This window comes from Anomaloglossus baeobatrachus, chromosome 4 (assembly GCF_048569485.1).
Source record: "Anomaloglossus baeobatrachus isolate aAnoBae1 chromosome 4, aAnoBae1.hap1, whole genome shotgun sequence".
Taxonomy (NCBI): Eukaryota; Metazoa; Chordata; class Amphibia; order Anura; family Aromobatidae; genus Anomaloglossus; species Anomaloglossus baeobatrachus.
Genome location: NC_134356.1, coordinates 244,062,064 through 244,083,910, shown reverse-complemented (window position 1 = coordinate 244,083,910; position 21,847 = coordinate 244,062,064). Strand labels below are relative to the sequence as shown.

Genomic DNA, 21,847 nt, shown 5'->3' with positions numbered 1-21,847 from the left:
AAAAATCTTTACTCACCTTCTCCAGCCCTCCTGTCTCAGCCGCTGCTATCACTTGCTGCCGACCGCCGCTCATTATGCTCATTTAATATTCACTTCACTGCGGCCGGAAGCAGCAGCAGCGGGGAGACGGGAGGGCTGGAGACCGAAGATCAGCACCACGGACAGTAGGAAGGACCACATGAGTATGCAAATTACAGGTTCTCCATCTGTTATCGCGGATAGCACATGGAGAACACACGTGGCCCGCATGTACCGGAGACACGTACTTTCCAAACGCAACACGCAGAGAAAATACGTGTCTCGCGGCACGTGCGTGATTTTCACGGATGTGTGTTGGAGGCCTATGACAGATGTCTTTGTTTTCTTACACACTAAACTTCCTTTATTGATGTGCTGTCACACACATGATATCTTTAGGCTCAGTTCACACATTGCATATTTTTGTGTTGATGGTAGTTCTTACTGCAATTGCAGCAAAAAACAAGCAACACGGCTGCAACGTGTGAATATAGCCTTAAGTTTCTTCAGTGTTTTCTAGCTTTCTCTCCTTATCTTTAGTGCTAAGCTGTGACATCCTTTCACTATCCAGGTTCAACACAAAAAGTCTGCTGCAATTCCTGCTTCTGCTTTTATAAAGACTAGAATTGTTCGTCCTAATTAACTATGATAAGATCATTTAAAAGCATGATGGGGAAGCCTGCCTGAGGTCACGTCACCCTTCCCTAGCTGATACATTCTTCTGCAAATTCCTAAAAATTTGAAACAAATTCAATATGCATTAAATCAATTTGCTCAGCTCTATATCCTATATGCTCTATTGGAGCATAATAGGGGTTTGCATTTACAGTAAGTAGCCCACCAGGGTCTTGACAGAGAAAGTGGACTTAACGCTTTGTGTTGTACACAGAAAAATCTTTTATGTATAATGTCATTGCCTTAAATGTCCAGAATCTAAGCCATATAGAAAACTGTACTCACCTTCTGTTCTCAGGTATGATGGTGCTCCACAGCTGCAGGATGTTGGAGTGATACAGATTCTCTTGGGCTTTTCTAGTGCAAAGCTGGTTTTACATGCCCAACATTTATGCCTCATAGTACACTGATACACTGATATCCAGACCAACCGTACGTCTGCAGATCCAAACTCAGCAGCCATAACCATATACGAAGCTGATGACTTTGGTTAGTGTGAACATCGCTGTCCGAACTCTGATGGCCGGACCATATATGACAAGTTTTGTTGCACCCCCACATTTACCATTTGTGCCTCCCCTATTTCCTTATAGACTGTAAGCTTCCGAGCAGGACCCTCATTACTCTTGGCATCTGTTGAATTGTGTTACTCTCTAATATCTCATATTGTCTGTACATGTTCCCTCTGAATTGTAAAGCGGAATAGGTTGGCGCTATATAAATAAAAATTATTATTATTATATCCTCGGATGTATGAAACAGGTGTAACTTGGGCCGGCACTGATGAAATTTGTGCTTATTTTATGTTATTGTAGATAACTATGAAGATGCTGACATTAAGAGGTATTCATTTACCGCTTAAAAACAATTCTGACGAGAACTAATTTTTGGAATTAAAATGGTGTGGGGAGGCTATGCTGTGCTACTGGCATTTCAATAAAAATCAATGTCCAGAAAAGAGTTAGATACTAGAATAAGTATTGTGGTTTATTCTATACGTGTTTCAAAGTCAACTGACTTCTTCATCAGGAGAACCAAAGTCATTGTTGGATTTGGCTGTTTTGTATTTTATTTGTGCCTATATAGCATTTAAACTATTTATACTCCAGTCAGACATCTCTAATCCTGCCATTTTCCTAAGCTCTCCAGAAAGATGAGGGTTATCTAAGTAATACTGGTTACTGAAGCAAGGAAAATCAATTAAAGTGACTTACCATTGTACCCTGGGACAGGCTTCCCGGCTTGTCCTGGAGGAGGTGTCAATGAATTTCCCAGTCCAGTACATGTTGCTGATATAGGGGATCCGGTTTCTAGAGAAACATAAAATCATAAACATATCATTACACAGTGTAAGCATCATAATATACTAGGAACAAGATAGAATACGGAATTACGGCTCACAAACAATGCCATTACTGCGCTAAACAACCTCCTATTGTATCCACAGATGAAATATGGCCCCCAGAGAAGTCTAGGTGGCCCCCGCCTCTGCTTTTCAATAGTTTTGAGACTGGAATATCCCTGCAATACAGCACAATATGGACGTACATATAGTGCTTACTGTTTTGTAGTACGGAATCATATAAATTATATAAATCTTAAATAAGAGGCGGATATACTGCAACTTTTTACATAAAAAATGGATCCACTTTAAAACAGCAGAAAAAGTGTAGTACAGGCATTAATAAACTTAAGCCTTTAGAGATCTTTTCGCTCAAATACATATTATATTTACAATTCCCTGGACGCTGGCCAGTGTATCTTTATATTAATGAGTGTCACTGCACATGATTTTGTAGTTATGTTGTTTTTTTGGTTGGTGCCTGATCACATTTGTGGAAGTTGCTGGTCATTTTTCTGATATAGTTGTGATCCATTGGCCAGATCAATAGTTTTTGGCTGCTGGAGGGAGGCTCACAAATCTTTTCCCTTCCAAGATCCAAGGCGCATTTTTTCAGTACAGGGATAGCGCAGTATCATTGGTGCGACACGCCACACTGACGACATTGTGCCAACCCTGGCAAATCAAAAGCTGCTCCATGGATCCTGGAAGGTAAGAGATGTCTGGATCCCAGAGGGTAAGATTCATCCTGGAACCACTGATAATATTATCCTTTTGTGTTCATGTAAATCTGTCAAAAATATTTGCAAAAACTTCAATCACAGACACCCGATTCTCAAGGAGGAATGACTAAGTAACAAAGCCCATCAGAACCCTGCGCTTTCCAACCCTGAGGATAGTTGAAAAGAGGGACAGTGTCATAGCTAAGATTTGCAGTGGTTGCTGTTACACCTTGGTCATAGGTCTTGTCTACCTCTTAAGACATCAGGATTAAAATGGAAGAAAAATACAAAGAACATACACCTACAAAAATCCTGACACATCCAAAATTGAACTTTTTTTATGTTATCAAAAAAAACTTTAAAAAATATCTAAAATATCAAAAAAGGCTATTTTAAATTATTTTTTTCCTTGTTCAATTTTCATTGATTGTGTAATACACGTTCAATTTTTGGATGTGTCAAGATTTTTATGGGTATATGTTCTTTGTATTTTTCTTCTAAGAATACATTTATACACTCTTTCCCGAGCACTCCATTTATATGTGTTATTTTTCAAGGTGCCCACCTAAGCCTCTGTCTATTGGCTTTATTAAAAATGATTAGTAATGGTCTAAAGCGGGCTTTACATGCTACGATATATCGAACGAGATGTCGGCGGGGTCACGTCGTAAGTGACGCACATTTGGCATCGTTAGTGATATTGTAGCGTTTGACAGCTATGAACGAGCAGAAATACTCACCTTCTCGTTCATCGTTGACACGTCGCTCATTTTCTAAATATCGAACGTCAGGTTGTTCAATGTTCCCGAGGCAGCACACATCGCTCCGTGTGACACCCCGGGAACAATGAACTGCAGCTTACCTGCGGCCGGCGGCAATGCGGAAAGAAAAAGGTGGGCTGGATGTTATGTCCCGCTCATCTCCGCCCCTCCGCTTTGATTGGCCGGCCGCTGTGTGATGTCGCAGTGACGCCGAACATCCCTCCCCCTTCAGGAAGTGGATGTTCGCCGCCCACAGCGAGGTCGTTTGGAAGGTAAGTACTTGTGACGGGAGTTAACAACATTGTGCGACATGGGCATCAAATTGCCCGTGCCACACAAACGATGGGGGCGGGTGCGATCGCAAATGCGATCGCACGATAAATTGATACGTGTAAAGCAAGCTTTAGGCTATGTGCACACACTGAGTTTTTTTGCCTCGCTTTTGCGCATTTTTTGGGTGCAGTTTTGGCCTCAGAACATGCATGAATTTCCTTCCCCAGCAAAGTCTATGAGATTTTATTTTTACTGTCCGCACCTTGCAGTTTTTTTGGCTGCGTCTTTGTGGTGACCACAAAGATGCAGCATGTCAATTCCTTTTGTGTTTTTCACTGCGTTTTTCACCCATTGAATGCATTGGACAAAAATGGAGCAAAAAATCTCAAAAAACGCACAAAAACATGCAAACATGCATGTGTTTTGTTTTTTTTCTGCGTTTCTCATGTGGGTGCGTTTTTGTGCAGTTTTTTTGAGCCAAAAATGCTGCATCTTTGTGGTCAGAAAAAACCCCAGATAGCCTTAAGGCTACATTACACACTGCGATATCGGTCCCGATATCGCTAGTGTGGGTACCCGCCCCCATCTGTTGCGCGACACGGGCAAATCGCTGCCCGTGCCGCACAACATCGCGCAGACCCGTCACACATACTTACCTGCCCGGCGACGTCGCTGTGACCGGCGAACCGCCTCCTTTCTAAGGGGGCGGTCCGTGCGGCGTCACAGCGATGTCACTGAGCGGCCGCCCAATAGAAGCGGAGGGGCGGAGATGAGTGGCCGGAACATCCCGCCCACCTCCTTCTTTCCTCATAGCGGCCGGGAGGCAGGTAAGGAGAGGTTCCTCGTTCCTGCGGCGTCACACATAGCGATGTGTGCTGTCGCAGGAGCGACGAACTACATCGTTACTGCTGCAGAAACGATAATCGAGAATGGACCCCCATGTGACCGATGAGCGATTTTGCACGTTTTTGCAAAGATGCAAAATCGCTCATCAGTGTCACATGCAGCAACATCGCTAATGCGGCCGGATGTGCGTCACAAATTCCGTGACCCCAAAGACTCCGCATTAGCGATGTCGCAGCGTGTAAAGCCCCCTTTAGTCTAACTGCTTAGATGATTCATGGGTTATGGGCCCCCTTCTGCCAACAACTTGCCTTCACCACTGAGTGCATGCCATTTCCACCCAGTATTAAAAATGGCACACAGTGGATCAGGCAAAATGTTATAGAAAGTTTAACATTCTATGTTTGCACTGGGGTCCAGAATCTTCACGTTAAACCTTTGTAATACAGTTGGTAAATTAATGGAAAGGTTCAAAGAATAAAATAATAAAATCAAATCTAAATGAGGTTATAATTATTTTCCATTTGTTAAATATTCTCCATCTTGCCTTTCTAATCCACTATGGGTGAAACAACTGCTCCCTCCCCCCAAAAAACCTTATGTTACAAGTTACAAAGATTATAGATTTGGAGATGTGACAACCAGGTTTCTTGTATTCTGGATTATCAGTCGGAAGTTTGTTTCATTAAGTTGAAGATTAACAATTCTAACACTTTAAATCCAATTTTCCTCAATATGACTTTATCCATAAACAATAATAGTATGCATACAACGCTGCCTCCAGTAAGAAGATTAGAACGCAGATGAAGATTTACATTTAAGCTGATGATCTGGATTTTGTTTGGGGAATATGTAACTAAGGTAATTCTCAATCCAAATCTGCATAAAAGGAGCATTAGAAATAATGCTGGGTTTAGGTTATCCATTCTGTACCCATACTGCATTAATAAAAATGTAAAAAAGAAAAAATAAACTCAAATTTCTGATAATTTCACCATTAGACTAAGACAGATGGCATAAGATCAAAGATAGGACTTTTCTATGCAGAAAAAATGTGCTCCTAATATTTTATATGGATGAGGGAAACTCTGATAATGTATTCATGAATCTGCTTAACCTTTTGGTCATGAAAAAATATCTTTGTACCATGTCAGCCAGTAGATTAAAAAATAATCAATTTAACCTTCTACATACACGTATTGTTACAGAGTTACATAGTTACTTAGGTTGAAAAAAGACCTAGGTCCTTCTAGTTCAACCTTCCTCAACCAATTCTACATTTTGTCACTAAGTCATTTATAACCAACAATGTTGTGTGTACTGAGGAAATCATCCAGCCCTTTTATAAAAGCTGTTATAGTATCTGCCATTACTACCTCTTCTGGTAGGGCATTCCACAGTCTGACCGCTCTAACTGTAAAGAACCCTTTCCTATTTAGGTGTCGGAATCGCTTTTCTTCCACTCGCAGTGAGTGCCCCCTGGTCCTTAGTATTGTTTTTGTTAGGAATAAGTCATGTGCCAGTCCTTTATATTGACCACACATGTATTTATACATATAAATGAGATCTCTGAGACATCTTCTTTCTAAGCTAAACATATCTAACTTTTCTACCCTCTCATCATATGGGCGGCCTCCATTCCTTGTAATAGTCTAGTTACCCGCCTTTGAGCGGATTCTAACTTCTGAATGTCCTTTTTAAAATGTGGAGCCCAAAACTGGATCCCATATTCCAGATGTGGCCTTACAAGTGATTTATAGAGAGGTAACAATACGTTGGGATCCCGGGAACTAATCTTTCTTTATACACCCTAAAATCTTGTTTGCTTTATCAGCTGCTGCCTGACATTGAGTGCTGCTGCTCAGCTTATTTGTATACCCAAATTGTACTTTATTGTATATGCCAACTATACAATGGGGATCCAATCTGAACATAAAACTTTAAAGGAGTATTTCCATCTTGGGTATTGATGGCACATGCAAGAATATTTCATAATTGTCTGATAAGAGTGGCTCTGTCCTGGAAGCTTCACTTGTCATACATTTATGGCAGTCCCCATATTGTGTGGGGGCTACAATGGTGGTCATAATACAACGTGGGAGTTCCTGTGGGGACCATTAAACAGTGTGTCGGCTACTGTGGTGGCTATTATACAATGTGTGGATCATTATTTTGGGGGAGCTGTGGGCCCATTATACTGTGTATAGGGGAGGTGTAGGGGCATCAAACAGTGTATAGGGGAGCTGTACATGGGGGGAATCAGAAGACATTATTAAATGTTAAGTGGACATTTAAAAAACATTATTTTTATAACGGTCCCCGGGGCATTGTGACCGCCAAAGGTGCACAGGGGCATTATTACTTATTATTCTAGGGGATAAATGTGGTCACTTTTCTGGGGCTCTTGCACAGGCTATTAACCCCTTCAGCCCCAAGCCTATTTTGACCCTAAAGACCAGGCCATTTTTTGCAATTCTAACCAGTGTCACTTTATGAGGTTATAACTCTGGAACGCTTCAGCGGATCCCGGTGATTCTGAGATTGTTTTCTCGTGTCATATTGGGCTTCATGTTAGTGGTAAATTTAGGCCGATATTTTTTGCGTTTCTTTGTGAAAAAAACGGAAATTTCGCGAAAATTTTGAAAATTTTGTAATTTTCAAACTTTGAATTTTTATGCTCTAAAACCAACGAGACATATGACACAAAATAATTAATAAATAACATTTGCCACATGTCTATTTTACATCAGAACAATTTTGGGAAAAAAAAAAAAAATTTAAGGACGTTATAGGGGTTCAAAGTTTATGAGCAATTTCTCATTTTTACAACAAAATTTACAAAGCCACTTTTTTTAGTGACCACATCACATTTGAAGCAATTTTGAAAGGTCTACATGACACAAAACACCCAAAAGTGACACCATTCCAAAAACGGCACCCCTCAGGCTACTCAAAACCACATTCAAGAAGGTTATTAACCCTTCAGGTGCTTCACAGTAACTAAAGCAATGTGGAAGGAAAAAATGAACATTTTACTTTTTGCAACAAAAATGTTAATTTAGCCTCAAATATTGCATATTCACAAGGGTAGCAGGATTAAATGAACCCCCAAAATTTGTTGGGCAATTTCTACTGAACACGCAGATACCTCATATGTGGCGAAAAACCACTGTTTGGGCGCACAGCAGGACTCGGAAGGGAAGGAGCGCCATTTGACTTTTTTGAACAGAAAATTAGCTGGAATCGTTAGCCGCACCATGTTGCGTTTGGAGAGCCCCTGAGGTGCCGAAACAGTGGAGCTCCCCCACATGTGACCCCATTTTGGAAACTAGACCCCTCATGGAATTTATCTAGATGTTTATTGAGCACTTTGAGCCTCTGGGGGCTTCACAAAAGTTAATAGAGTTGAGCTGTGAAAATAAAAAAAAATTTTTTTTACCACAAAATTGTTACTTCAACCAGGTAGCTTTTTTTTTCACAAGGGTATCAGGAAAAATTGCACCATAAAATGTATTGTGCAATTTCTCCTGAGTACACAGACACCTCATATGTGGTGGAAATAAAATGTTTGGGCGCACAGCAGGGCTCGGAAGGCAAGGAGCGTCATTTGACGTTTCAAACGCAAAATTGTCTGGGAAAATTAGCGTATTCCATGTTGCGTTTGGAGACCCCCTGAGGTGCCGAAACAGTGGAGCTCCCCCACATGTGACCCCATTTTGGAAACTAGACCCCTCATGGAATTTATCTAGATGTTTATTGAGCACTTTGAGCCTCTGGGGGCTTCACAAAAGTTAATAGAGTTGAGCTGTGAAAATAAAAAATTTTTTTTTTACCACAAAATAGTTACTTCAACCAGGTAGCTTTTTTTTTCACAAGGGTATCAGGAAAAACTGCACCATAAAATGTATTGTGCAATTTCTCCTGAGTACGCAGATACCTCATATGTGGTGGAACTCAAATGTTTGGGCGCACAGCAGGGCTCGGAAGGAAAGGAGCGTCATTTGACGTTTCAAACGCAAAATTGTCTGGGATAATTAGCGTATTCCATGCTGTTTGGAGACCCCCTGAGGTGCCGAAACAGTGGAGCTCCCCCACATGTGACCCCATTTTGGAAACTAGACCCCCATGGCATAGAAAAAAAAACAGCGGAAGATGGGGGGGGGCGGCAGATGGGGCGGCAGCAGATGGGGGGGCAGCGGCATATAAAGGGAGCATCTGTGATTGTGAGACGGCGGCTGGGATAGGGTGGGGGCGGATGGGAGAGGGCGCAGTGGATGCAGAAGCGGCAGAGGATGGGGGGAGGAGGCGGGTGGGGGGATGGGTGGGAAGGGGAGTGGGAGGTGAGATTGGGGATAGTTACCCTACAGGATGGATCTAGGCAGCTGGATCACAGGAGATGAAGGAGGCAGCAGATCGGGGAGGGTGAGAGGTGGGGGAGGGAGCGCAGCGCAGATCATGGAGGAGACAGGTGAGCAGAGCACAGATCACGGGGGTGAGAGGTGAGGGAGAGCGGACAGCAGATCACGAGGGTGACAGGTGAGGGAGCACAGATCACGGGGTGACAGGTGAGGGAGCACAGATCACGGGGTGACAGGTGAGGGAGCACAGATCACGGGGATGAGAGGTGAGAGAGCGCAGATCACGGAGGAGACAGGTGAGCAGAGCGCAGATCACGGGGGAGACAGGTGAGCAGAGCGCAGATCACGGGGGTGAGAGGTGGAGGGAGAGTGGACAGCAGATCACGGGGGTGACAGGGGAGGGAGCACAGATCACGGGGGTGACAGGGGAGGGAGCACAGATCACGGGGGTGACAGGGGAGGGAGCGCACATCACGGCGGTGACAGGGGAGGGAGCGCACATCACGGCGGTGACAGGGGAGGGAGCGCACATCACGGCGGTGACAGGGGAGGGAGCGCACATCACGGCGGTGACAGGGGAGGGAGCGCACATCACGGCGGTGACAGGGGAGGGGGCGCACATCACGGCGGTGACAGGGGAGGGGGCGCACATCACGGCGGTGACCGGGGAGGGAGCGCACATCACGGCGGTGACAGGGGAGGGGGCGCACATCACGGCGGTGACAGGGGAGGGGGCGCACATCACGGTGGTGACAGGGGAGGGGGCGCACATCACGGCGGTGACAGGGGAGGGGGCGCACATCACGGCGGTGACAGGGGAGGGGGCACACATCACGGCGGTGACAGGGGAGGGAGCGCACATCACGGCGGTGACAGGGGAGGGGGCGCACATCACGGCGGTGACAGGGGAGGGGGCGCACATCACGGCGGTGACAGGGGAGGGGGCGCACATCACGGCGGTGATAGGGGAGGGGGCGCACATCACGGCGGTGACAGGGGAGGGGGCGCACATCACGGCGGTGACAGGGGAGGGGGCGCACATCACGGCGGTGACAAGGGAGGGGGCGCACATCACGGCGGTGACAGGGGAGGGGGCGGGTAGCTGACCACGGGGGTGAGAGGTGGGGGGAGCGTGCAGCACATCACGGAGGGGAGGGGGCGAGCAGCACATCACGGAGGGGAGGGGGCGAGCAGCACTTCACGGAGGGGAGGGGGCGAGCAGCACATCACGGAGGGGAAGGGGCGAGCAGCACATCACGGAGGGGAGGGGGCGGGCACCGATCACGAGGGGGAGGGGCCGGGCAGCAGATCGGAGGGAGCGGTAGCACTATGACAGATGGAGGAGGACAGGGTGAATGATCCCTGTCCTCCTCCATCTGTCATAGTGCCACCGCTCCCTCCGATCTGCTGCACGGAGGTGAGGGGCCGGGCAACGATCACGAGGGGTGAGGGGCCGGGCAGCAGATTGGGGGGGCGGTGGCACTGTGGCAGATGGAGGGCGGCGGCGGCAGCGGATCGGGAGGTGTGGGGGTGAGGGTGCGGGCAGGAGATCGGGGAGACAGGTGGCAGATCGCGGAGGGCAGCGGCGGTGGCGGATCGGGACGCTTTTCGTACAGTGCAATGGCAGCGCGGCAACTTCCGGGTCCCATGCTCCGGTCTCATAACAGCATGGGACCGGAGCTTGTCGCCCTGCCATTGCACTGTGACACTCACTGTGCTCAGTGTGCTGGCGTGCTGCAGGGACAAGTGAAGCTGATGGGGGCGGTCACCGGCAACAGGTCCACTGTGATTGGAGAAATCGGTCACAAGGCCGATCTCTCCACTCAGAGCATTGGAGCTGGGGGAGGGTGATCCAGTGAGGTCACCCAGCTCCAGCCAATGGCCAGTGCTATAGCTGCACTGGCCAGGGCTAGATTTCAATGTTTCAGTCATTTTAAATGGCTGGAACATTACAGTGGCTGTGATTGGTTGAGCGGCGTTCGTCAGCCAATCACAGCCTCCGTAGGTCCGGGGAGGAGGCACCACCCCTCCTAAGGTCAGGAACAGGTCCCCTCCTCCCCGAATCTGCAGTTTTTGTTAACATATTGCAGTCACCGGAGGCTCCGGTGCCGCGATTCCGCCATGACGGAAAGATCCGTCCTTGGTCGTTAAGGCCCAGGGCACAAGGACGGATCTTTCCGTCCATGGTCGTGAAGGGGTTAGTACAGTATTTTCTAGGGACAATGTTACCATTGATAGGGCACAACGGAGACCTTATTACTGTGTAAGTTGCACAGGGGTGGTAATTTTATATGGAGCAGTAAGAGGAGTGCTGTTATTGTACCACACAGCAGGTGCAGAAATCTGGACACATACGACAGCAGCGGCTCGGTATTGGGATATCAGTAGCATGAGGGGTTTGTGCGGGTTGGGAATAGATGGAGATTGTGCTGGAATTGTGAGAAGTCAGACAGATGTCTTTGTTGTAATCTCTGAAGATGAGTTGTGACCGTGTAGGGGGTTACCCCTACAAATAGAGTATGCTTCACCTTTAAGAGACAGCACTCCTGTTCCTGTTTCCATCGAGTGGCTGGCTGAAACAGCACTTCTTGTTTCCCCCTAAACCTGAACCCTTGGTTTAGTATGGCTGAAAAGAGCGCGAAAAGGACAATTGTGTGTGTGTTGCAGGACGTGGACAGCAGAGAAGCCGTCCAGTGGAAAAACTTGGAGGACTACAGTGTTGGAAGAGTTACGGTACCGGTGCAAGAACCTTACCGCAGCCGGATAATGAGTGACCCCTGAGTGCAGTGGTGTGAATACTGAACCGAGGAGAAGATATCCCTAAAGCCAGCGAAGTCAAACCTAGGAGTCAGATTGGAGACCAGGTCTGCAATGGAGGAGTAGTTCCTTGCCCCGCTTGGAGAAGTATGTGCCAATGCCGACACTGGGACCGAAACGCTAGGAGTTGGATTGATTCCCCTTCAGAGGTACCTTGAGTCAAAACAGTTGTGCGCAGTTTGTAGGACATAGAGTAGGCTTCATCAGCCAGAGTGCGGCATCCAAATGGTCCTATTAGCGAAGACCAGTTAGGTTGTAGTGTAGTGTAGTAATTGAATTGCTTAGCTGAAGCTTGTAATATCTTACTGTTCTGAGTAATATTCCCCTTACTGCTTGTACCATTATTGTGTGTCCTGCCTGTAAACAAAGCAAACTCTTGTTTTCTGTGACCTCATCTTACATTTTGTAGCTGTATTCTGCACTGCGGTGGTCGCTGGCCATCAGTACAACTGGAAGAAATGTCAAGTAGATCTGGGCTAGATGGAAAAGTGACCAATCCAATGAGAGAGAATATCAGCTGTAATTCTCTATCTATAACTGTACTGTAATCTCTTGTATGTTCTAAAGGACTGCTATATAAAACACCATATGGTCACCACATAGTGGTAATATCAGTGTCAGTCTTTATATAGAGATTGATTTCCAATAACAGCCCAGTTATCTGCTGAGGTTCACCTGTACCCACAATTAGGGTGCGCCACCATAGTTGTTACCATGGTTACCTGCTTAGGAGCCCTCCCCCGAGCTGAATCCCTAGCTACGCCTCTGATAGCGCTGTACATAAGAAAAAAATATTTTTTGTGGTTCTCTCTGTCACTTTGCATCTATAGATATGCATCAGAGCACTTGTGAGTTAATCAAGTAATCCATCTCATGATTAGAGATGAGCGAACTGGTCCCGGTTCGGCTCGAGGCCGGTTCGCCGAACGGGGGTCCCGTTCGAGTTCGGTTCGTCGAACGTTCGACGAACCGAACTCGAACGTATAGGCTATAATGGGAGGCAATCACAAACACATAAAAATGCATTATAAATGTACACAAACAGTTAATAAACATTGCCATAACACTTACCGGTCCTCGCGATCCCTTCTGCACTCTGTCTCCTGCCGCTATTCCATCCGATGATCGCTGAATCCTCCCGGTGACGGCACTGCCAGCAGAGATGCAGGACCTATCGTGACGTCAAAATAGCCATGTGACCAGTCACGTGGCTATTATCTCATTGGCTACAGACTGGTCACATGACTATGACACGTCATGTAGGACCTGCGAATGCATCTCTCCGGTACACGGTGCACATATGTGTATCGCCATGTACCGGCGACATGCTCTAGCACACGGTCGACTCCCCGTTCCGTTAGGGACCGGCTGACACAGCCGGTCATTAACGGAGATCACCGTTGCCATAGCAACGCAGTTAGCGGTGACGTCACCGCTAACCGCGGCTCCGAGAGCACCGTTGCTATGGTAACACGTCTGTCAGCGTTACCGCTAGCAGCCAGCACTGATCACTCACGGAGTGAAGGCTGCACGCTACTTCCCGATTGTAGTGATGATTGTAGTGAGGATGGAGGTTCCCCAGCCCCAAGTGATGAGCTGGTGAATCTCATCCTCACTACAATCGTCACTACTACTACACTAGAAAGAAAGAAGACAGAAGAGCAGGATCGTGGAGGGCTGACAGGGGGTAATAAAGATGGAGTCTCTAATGTGTCTGTGTATTTATTTCTATTAAAGTATTTTTTCTCTGTGTGGTGTCTTTTTTTTAACCCTTTATTGGAGATTCTTAATGGCCGGGTCAAACGTGCCTGACATTAAGAATCTCTGGCTTAATACTGGCTGGTAAAACAAAGCCAGTATTAACTCATGATTACCCAACAAGCCACCCGGCTCCAGGGCTGTTGGAAGAGTTGGATACAGCGCCAGATGATGGCGCTTCTATGAGAGCGCCATTTTCTGGGACGGCTGCGGACTGAAATCCGCAGCAGAGGCGCCCACAAACCTCGGGCTAACCTGTGCTGCGGATTCCAATCCCCAGCTGCCTAGTTGTACCCGACTGGACACAAAAATAGGGCGAAGCCCACGTCATTTGTTTTTTAATTATTTCATTAAATAAGTGAAATAATTAAAAAAAACGGGCTTCCCTATATTTTTGGTTCCCAGCCGAGTACAAATAGGCAACTGGGGGTTGGAGGCAGCCCGTGGCTGCCAGCTGTACCTGGCTAGCATACAAAAATATGGCGAAGCCCACGTCATTTTTTTGGTGGGCAAAAAACTTCTGCATACAGTCCTGGATGGAGTATGCTGAGCCTTGTAGTTCTGCAGCTGCTGTCTGCTCTTCTCCATACAGACAGACAGCAGCTGCAGAACTACAAGGCTCAGCATACTCCATCCAGGACTGTATGCAGAAGTTTTTTGCCCCCTGAAAAAATTATGTGGGCTTCGCCATATTTTTGTATGCTAGCCAGGTACAGCAGGCAGGTACGGCTGCCCTCAACCCCCAGTTGCCTATTTGTACCCGGCTGGGAACCAAAAATAAAGGGAAGCCCTTTTTTTATTATTTCATGAATTTCATGAAATAATTAGAAAACAAATGACGTAGGCTTTGCCCCATTTTTGTGTCCAGCCAGGTACAACTAGGCAGCTGGGGATTGGAATCCGCACCACAGGTTGGCCTGAGCTTTCTGGGCCCCACTGCTGAGAATTGCAGTCTGCAGCCGCCTCAGAAAATGGCATTTTCATAGAAGCGCCATCTTCTGGCGCTGTATCCAACTCTTCCAGCACCTGCCTGCTATACCTGGCTAGCATACAAAAATATGGCGAAGCTCACGTCCTTTTTTTGTAGTTTTTTGGCAAAAAAAATAAAAAATGCTTCCCTGGATTTTCCATTGCCAGTGAAGGTAACACCAAGCAGTGGGGGTCAGCAGCCAGTAGCTGCTTGGATTACCCTTAGCTAGCAATACAAAAAATGCAGCAGGAGCCCATATATATTTTTTTTAATTATTTATTTAAATAACTAAAAATAAAATGGGCTTCCCTGTATTTTGATTGCTGGACATCACAGTGCTGTAGAAATAAATCTTTAAAAAAATTACGTAGCGCTCCGCGGTATTTTTGATTCTCAGCGCAGATAAAGCAGACAGCTATGGGTTGCCACCCCCATCTGCCTGCCGTTACCTTGGTTGGCAATCAAAATACAGGGAAGCCCATTAATGTTTTCTATTTAAAAAATAGTTAAAAAAAAAAAATTACGTTGGGTCCCCCCATTTTTGATAGCCAGCTAGGGTAAAGCAGACGGCTGTAGCCTGAAAACCACAGCTGGCAGCTTTACCGTGGTTGGGGATCCAATGTGGAGGGCCCCTCAGGCTCTTTTTTATAATTATTTTATAAAGATTAATAATTACACAATAAAAGTAGGGTCCCCCCCAAATTGGATCACCAGCCAAGGTAAAGCGGACAGCTGTGGTCTGGTATTCTCAGGGTGGGAAGGTCCATAGTTATTGGGCCTTCACAGCCTAAAAATAGCAGGCCGCAGGCACCCCAGACGTGGCGCATCCACTAGATGCGCCAATCCTGGCTCTTCACCCCAGCTCATCCCGTGCCCTGGTGCAGTGGCAAACGGGGTAATAAATCGGGTTGATACTAGCTGTAAAGTCACCTGAGATCAAGCCCAGCAGTTTGTGATGTCATGGCGTCTATTAGATACCCAACATCATAAACTGTCAGTACTAACAAAAACAAAAAATCGACAAAAGAAATTTATTTGAAAAAACAGTCCCCAAAACATTTCCTCTTTCACCAATTTATTGTAAGAAAAAAAATAAAGGGGTCCCACGACGACTCTGGACCGTCTAGAATATGGGGGGGAGACACTCAGGGAACGTATCCCCCATTTTCTAGGCGTGCGGACCCTTCATGTGAGGAGTGTGGGTGCAATGAATCTGCACTCACTCTCCCCGGGTCCACAGCAGCAGAGTCCATGTCGTAATGGTTGCTACCAAAGCTGCAATGCCCTGCTCATGAGGTAAGGGCATGCCTAATCAGGAGAACTACTGTAGAGGAAGCTCTGCTCACTGGTATATAGGTGCTCAGAGGTAATAATAGATAAAATTAGTGAGTAACCTCGGCACTCTATATCTCCCAGACTAAGTCAGTAAGTCACAATGGATAGTAATGCAAAATCACTCTTTATTGGTCCGTATTAAGAAAAAAATTTTTTCATAAGCATATATGTTTTTGTCCAAAACAAGTTACAAATGACGTTTCGGCCTGAGCCTTCGTCAGATTGGACTTATCTGCATGTAATCATGAAAAATGACAATAATCAGTATCACATAAGAGTGAGAGAACAATAACATAAACTCGAACAATGTAGAGGTACAATTGGGATGCAGCAAAATAAATTGCAACACAGCAAGAAATGAAACACATGATACAAATGTCATAATACAGTACAAGGACAATATAGTAATGACAAATATGGGGTCAGAGTAGACTTAGACAGCTCTGGTACGAAAGAGATGTCAATCATAAAGTAACATGTGCAGTAGGTGTAGAGCTACAGTATGCATGGCAGAGCTAATGGGTAGACCGACCATAGAAAAAGAACAAAGAAAAAGTGGAGAAAAAGTGGAGAAAAAATGGAGAAAAAGTGGAGAAAAAAATGGAGAAAAAGTGGAGAAAAAGTGGAGAATAAGTGGAGAAAAAGTGGAGAAAAAGTGGAGAAAAAGTGGAGAAAAAAATGGAGAAAAAGTGGAGAAAAAGTGGAGAATAAGTGGAGAAAAAGTGGAGAAAAAGTGGAGAAAAAGTGGAGAATAAATGGAGAAAAAGTGGAGAAAAAGTGGAGAAAAAGTGGAGAAAAAAATGGAGAAAAAGTGGAGAAAAAGTGGAGAATAAATGGAGAAAAAGTGGAGAAAAAGTGGAGAAAAAAATGGAGAAAAAGTGGAGAAAAAGTGGAGAAAAAGTGGAGAAAAAAATGGAGAAAAAGTGGAGAAAAAAATGGAGAAAAAGTGGAGAAAAAGTGGAGAAAAAATGGAGAAAAAGTGGAGAAAAAGTGGAGCACTCTTTGGTGCCTTTCATGTGGCACTAAGGGGTGCTTAGCTTTGTATTTTGCCAAAAAAATGAAAAAAAAAAATGACGTAGGGTTCCCCCTAGTTTTGTAGCCAGCTAGGGTAAAGCAGACGGCTGCAGCCTGCAGACCACAGCTGGCAACCTCACCTTGGCTGGTTATCCAAAACTGAGGGCACCCCACGCTGTTATTTTAAATTAAATAAATAATTTAAAAAAAAAACACGTAGGGGTCCCCCAAAATTGGATCACCAGCCAAGGTAAAGCAGACAGCTGGGGCCTGATATTCTCAGACTAGGGAGGTCCATGGTTATTGGACTCTCCCAAGCCTAAAAAAAGCAGGCCGCAGCCGCCCCAGAAGTGGCGCATCCATTAGATGCGCCAATCCTGGTGCTTCGCCCTAGCTCATCCCGCGCCCTGGTGCGGTGGCAAACGGGGTAATATATGGGGTTAATACCAGATGTGTAATGTCACCTGGCATCAAGCCCTGGGGTTGGTGAGGTCAGGCGTCTATCAGATACCCGACATCACCAACCCAGTCAGTAATAAAAAAAATAGACGACAAACATTTTTATTTGAAAAAACACTCCCCAAAACATTCCCTCTTTAACCAATTTATTAGAATGAAAAACAAATCCAGGTCTGCTGTAATCCAAGGGGTTGCCATGACGATCCACACTGTCCCAGTCAATGAAGAGCAGGATGTTCCCCATTGGCTGGGAGAGCAGTGCAGTGACCTGAGCTAACATCAATGGGTCAGCCCAGGTCACTGCAGGGGATGACAAGTGCTGCTGTCAGCGAGGTACATTACCTGCGCTGATCTCCAGCACACTGACAGCCCCTGTCACTGAGTTCAGTGACCGGCTCCTTCACAGCCAAATATCGCGAGAGGTCCGTGACGTCACCGCTAGTCAGTCTCGGGTCGGAAGCGAGAGGTGATGTGACAAGCGGCGGCCATGGAGGACAGTGACAGCGCTGAGGTCGGGATGGCGGGACTTCATCACCGCAGGTAAGCCGAGCGGGGGGTGTGTGTGTGTGTGTGTGTATATGTATGTGTACGTGTGTGTGTATATGTGTACATGCCGCGGGCAGGAGGGGGCGGAGTGAGCTGAGCGGGAAGTGTGGGCTTCCTGCACGTAACTAAGATAAACATCGGGTTACTAACCAAAGCGCTTTGCTTGGATACCCGATGTTTATCTTGGTTACCAGCTTGTGGCAGGCTGCCAGCGATGGCTCCTGCACACTGTAGCTGTAAAAAGCCCTGCTTTTTGCTGCTAGAACCGTTCTCGAACGTATCTAGAACTATCGAGCTTTTGCAAAAAGCTCGAGTTCTAGTTCGATCTCGAACAGCCCCAAAAATCACTCGAGCTTAGAACTGGAGAACCTCGAACCACGAACCGCGCTCAACTCTAGTCATGATCTATCAAGGGAATCACGTAAACTGTCATAGGATACCTCAGGTGTTGGGATGCCCAAGCCTTCTGAACTGCCCTGAGACCTGGCTACTCTTAGTCACCCTTGGTTTAATTAGTACTTAGAGTAACTTATTTCTAGACAGAGTTGGATATATAGGGTTACAAAAAACAACTACTAATTCATGGCCACCATGCTGTCAATAGAAGTCAATGAAGATGGGGCAAGATTTGCAAATGTTTTCCTTGTGATGTCTATGAAAGGTTCTGTAAGAATTGAGTCAACATCTCGCTTAATAGACGTGTCCCTTTTTAAAGTCAAGGACACTAAAGGAGGTGGAAGAATATATCAGTTGGCTGTTTCCCTTAGCTCCATAAGGGCACTTTACACACAGCGACATCGCTAGAGATGTCGCTGGTGAAAGCACCCACCCCTGTCGGTAGTGCGTCACGGGCAAATCGCTGCTCGTGGGGCACAACATTGCTAACACCCATCACTTGAACTTACCTGCCTAGCAACGTCGCTGTAGCCGGCGAACCGCCTCCTTTCTAAAGGCAGAGGTTCGTTCGGCGTCACAGCGGCGTCACTAAGCAGCCGCCCAATAGAAGCGGAGGGGCGGAGATGAGCGGCAAGAATATCCCGCCCATCTCCTTCCTTCCTTCCTCCTTGGCGGCGGCCGCAGGTACGATGTTGTTCCTCGTTCTTGCTGTATAATACTATTGTATGAACTTGAGGATTCTTATCGCTTAGGGCAATGAAGAGCAGAAGCGGGTTCTTGGTGCAAGGAATTTATATAATACACAGCCAACAATATGTATCCAGTATATAACACAGACAAACAAAACACAAACACGGTATATGTTGCTGAGCAGAGTCCTTACGAATATAGTATAGAAAATAAGCAGTCCAGGTAACGTAGATCCGAATGAACAAAGTTCGTGGCACAAATGCTCACACCGGTGTGACCGGGTGATAAGTCCACACGAATAAGGTATCAGTTAGTCCTGGCAAAGTTCAATAAGTCCAAACATATCTTTAGCAGAAAGAGTAGAGGCGGGTAAAGTTCCGGAAAGACAGTCACAATATAGTTATCCGGTAGTATCGCTTACATACACTTGGGACGTCCAGCCGCTGGTAGAAGCAATACTGCCGGGAGTTCACCTGAGACCAGCCTGACAAGGAAGCCACGGGTAAATCACAAGGATCCAGAAAGGCAACCAGGTAACGAGAGAAGCTGAGCAAGAGCAGACAAGACGCAGTATACTCAAGCAACTAGACTAAGCTTCTGGGCGGGCTTTTATACAGATGAACCGGAAGTAGGTCACACAGCAAAGAAACTCCATTTTAACCAAGGGCAAAATCATTCAGAAGCAACCTGGAAACCCTGGAACACTGACATGCGGTGTCACACATAGCGAAGTGTGCTGGCGCAGGAACGACGAACAACATCATACCTGCAGCAGCAGCAATATTTGAGATTAGAACGACGTTTCAACGATCAATGATATGGTGAGTATTTTTGATCGTTAACGGTCGTTCCTGCGTTTCACACGCAACGACGTTGCTAACAAGGCCGGATGTGCGTCACGAATTCCGTGACCCCTACGACATCTCGTTAGCGATGTCGTTGCATGTAAAGTGGCCTATAGACACTGATGAGAGTGGCACAGCAGTATTGTGGCTTTTATTTTTAAAAGCAAGCCACAATGTAAAAAGTTCTTACCAGTTTGCCACCAATGATCCAGCACAGGAACCTTGAAAATCCTTTTGGACCATTCTAATGTTTCTACATCACACCGTTCTCCAGCAACATAGAGAGTCCGGAATCTAGTAGACAAGAGGGGAGAAATGGTTTTTAAAAGTGTGTTCAGGTTTATCACTTTTGTTGTTTTTGAAAGTGGATTACTTGCTAAGCACAATCTTTGAAAAACATTGTCTGGATAGTCTTCAGTTGTACAATTAGTATCCTATTTTATATAATATAATAATAATAATAATATTTACTCGCTTATATAACACCATTAATTCGACAACGCTTTAGATACATCACGTCTCCATTCTGGCTCACAATCTAAATCCCCTATCAGTATGTCTTTGGAGTGTGAGAGGAAACCGGAGAACCCAGAGGAAACTTCTGCAAACACGGGGAGAACATACAGACTACTTGCAGATGTTGACCTTGGTAAGATTTGAACCTAGGACCAGGACTGCAGTGCTAACCACCGAGACACCGTTTATATCAATATACATTCTGTTTGCTGCTAGAAAACCATCATTAAGCAGCCTATATATTGTTGACAGAGCGCATATATATAAGTACTAAGGACATAATGATGCAAACGTGGCCTCACAAGCAACATAAAGTTTATGAGCTCCTTACTACCAACCATAAAATTCTAGCAACCTGCAGCTACCACTACGATAAGTGAAATTTACTGTACATGAATTTATAGATCTGCCAGTGAACTAAGAAATGTACAATTGTACATGTAGCGCCCCACGGGGCAGGTTTTTTAACCTACTTGTCGCCGGGCCGGGGGTACAGATGCTTTCTGTTGTCATGGGGTTGCCTAGCCTGGTTCCGTTACCCCAAGGGGTACAGGAAGGGGGATTGGAGGGTGGTAGGGAGGATGGAGGTAGTAGTTGGAGGTTAGGAAATTCTATTAGGTTTGTGATGCCACCTGTGGTATGCGGCCAGGGATGGGGGCCGCACCTATAGGGTCTCTCTGGTGTGGGGGTGCTTTGCTGGGGACACTATTGGGGATTTATTCAAAATTGAAGGCATACTGAGCCAGCATGGCTACCACAGCATCTTGCAGCGGCATGCTATTCCATCCGGTTTGCGTTTAGTTGGACCATAATTTATTTTTCAACAGGACAATGACCCCAAACACACCTCAATGCTGTGTAAGGGCTATTTGACTAAGAAGGAGAGTGATGGGGTGCTACGCCAGATGACCTGGCCTCCACAGTCACCAGACCTGAACCCAATCGAGATGGTTTGGGGTGAGCTGGACCACAGTGTGAAGGCAAAAGGGCCAACAAGTGCTAAGCATCTCTGGGAACTCCTTCAAGACTGTTGGAAAACCATTTCCGGTGACTACCTCTTGAAGCTCATCAAGAGAATGCCAAGAGTGTGCAAAGTAGTAATGAAAGCAAAAGGTGGCTACTTTGAAGAACCTAGAATATGACATATTTTCAGTTGTTTTACACTTTTTTGTTAAGTATTGCATTCCACATGTGTTAATTCATAGTTTTGATGCCTTCAATGTGAATCTACAATTTTCAGAGTCATGAAAATAAAAAATAAAAAAACTCTTTGAATGAGAAGGTGTGTCCAAACTTTTGGACAGTACTGTACATGCACTTAAGTATTTGTACTCATGATGGTTCTCCACATGTCTTGTTAATGAGAATTATTTGGTCTTTGAAAATCAATAAAAAATTAACAAAAGAAAATAAGTCTCTATTCATTTCAAAGAGAATCTCTATCTCTCCTTAACTATTCTACTCTTTGTGATGAAAAACAAAGGACTTGAGGCTCACAAATAAACCTTT

The 21,847-nt window shown here is 45.7% G+C and overlaps 1 protein-coding gene across 1 annotated transcript in view; it reads right to left on the bottom strand.

The window, feature by feature from the left end:
- ACSS3 (acyl-CoA synthetase short chain family member 3) overlaps positions 1-21,847 on the bottom strand; it is a 209,671-nt gene that overhangs the window by 74,445 nt on the left and 113,379 nt on the right. Inside the window, exons 10-11 of the mRNA XM_075344762.1 lie at positions 20,013-20,116; positions 1,908-2,003 (exon numbers count right to left, since the gene is read on the bottom strand). Coding sequence (XP_075200877.1) covers positions 1,908-2,003; positions 20,013-20,116 — 200 coding nt within the window. The remainder of the gene's footprint in view (positions 1-1,907; positions 2,004-20,012; positions 20,117-21,847) is intronic.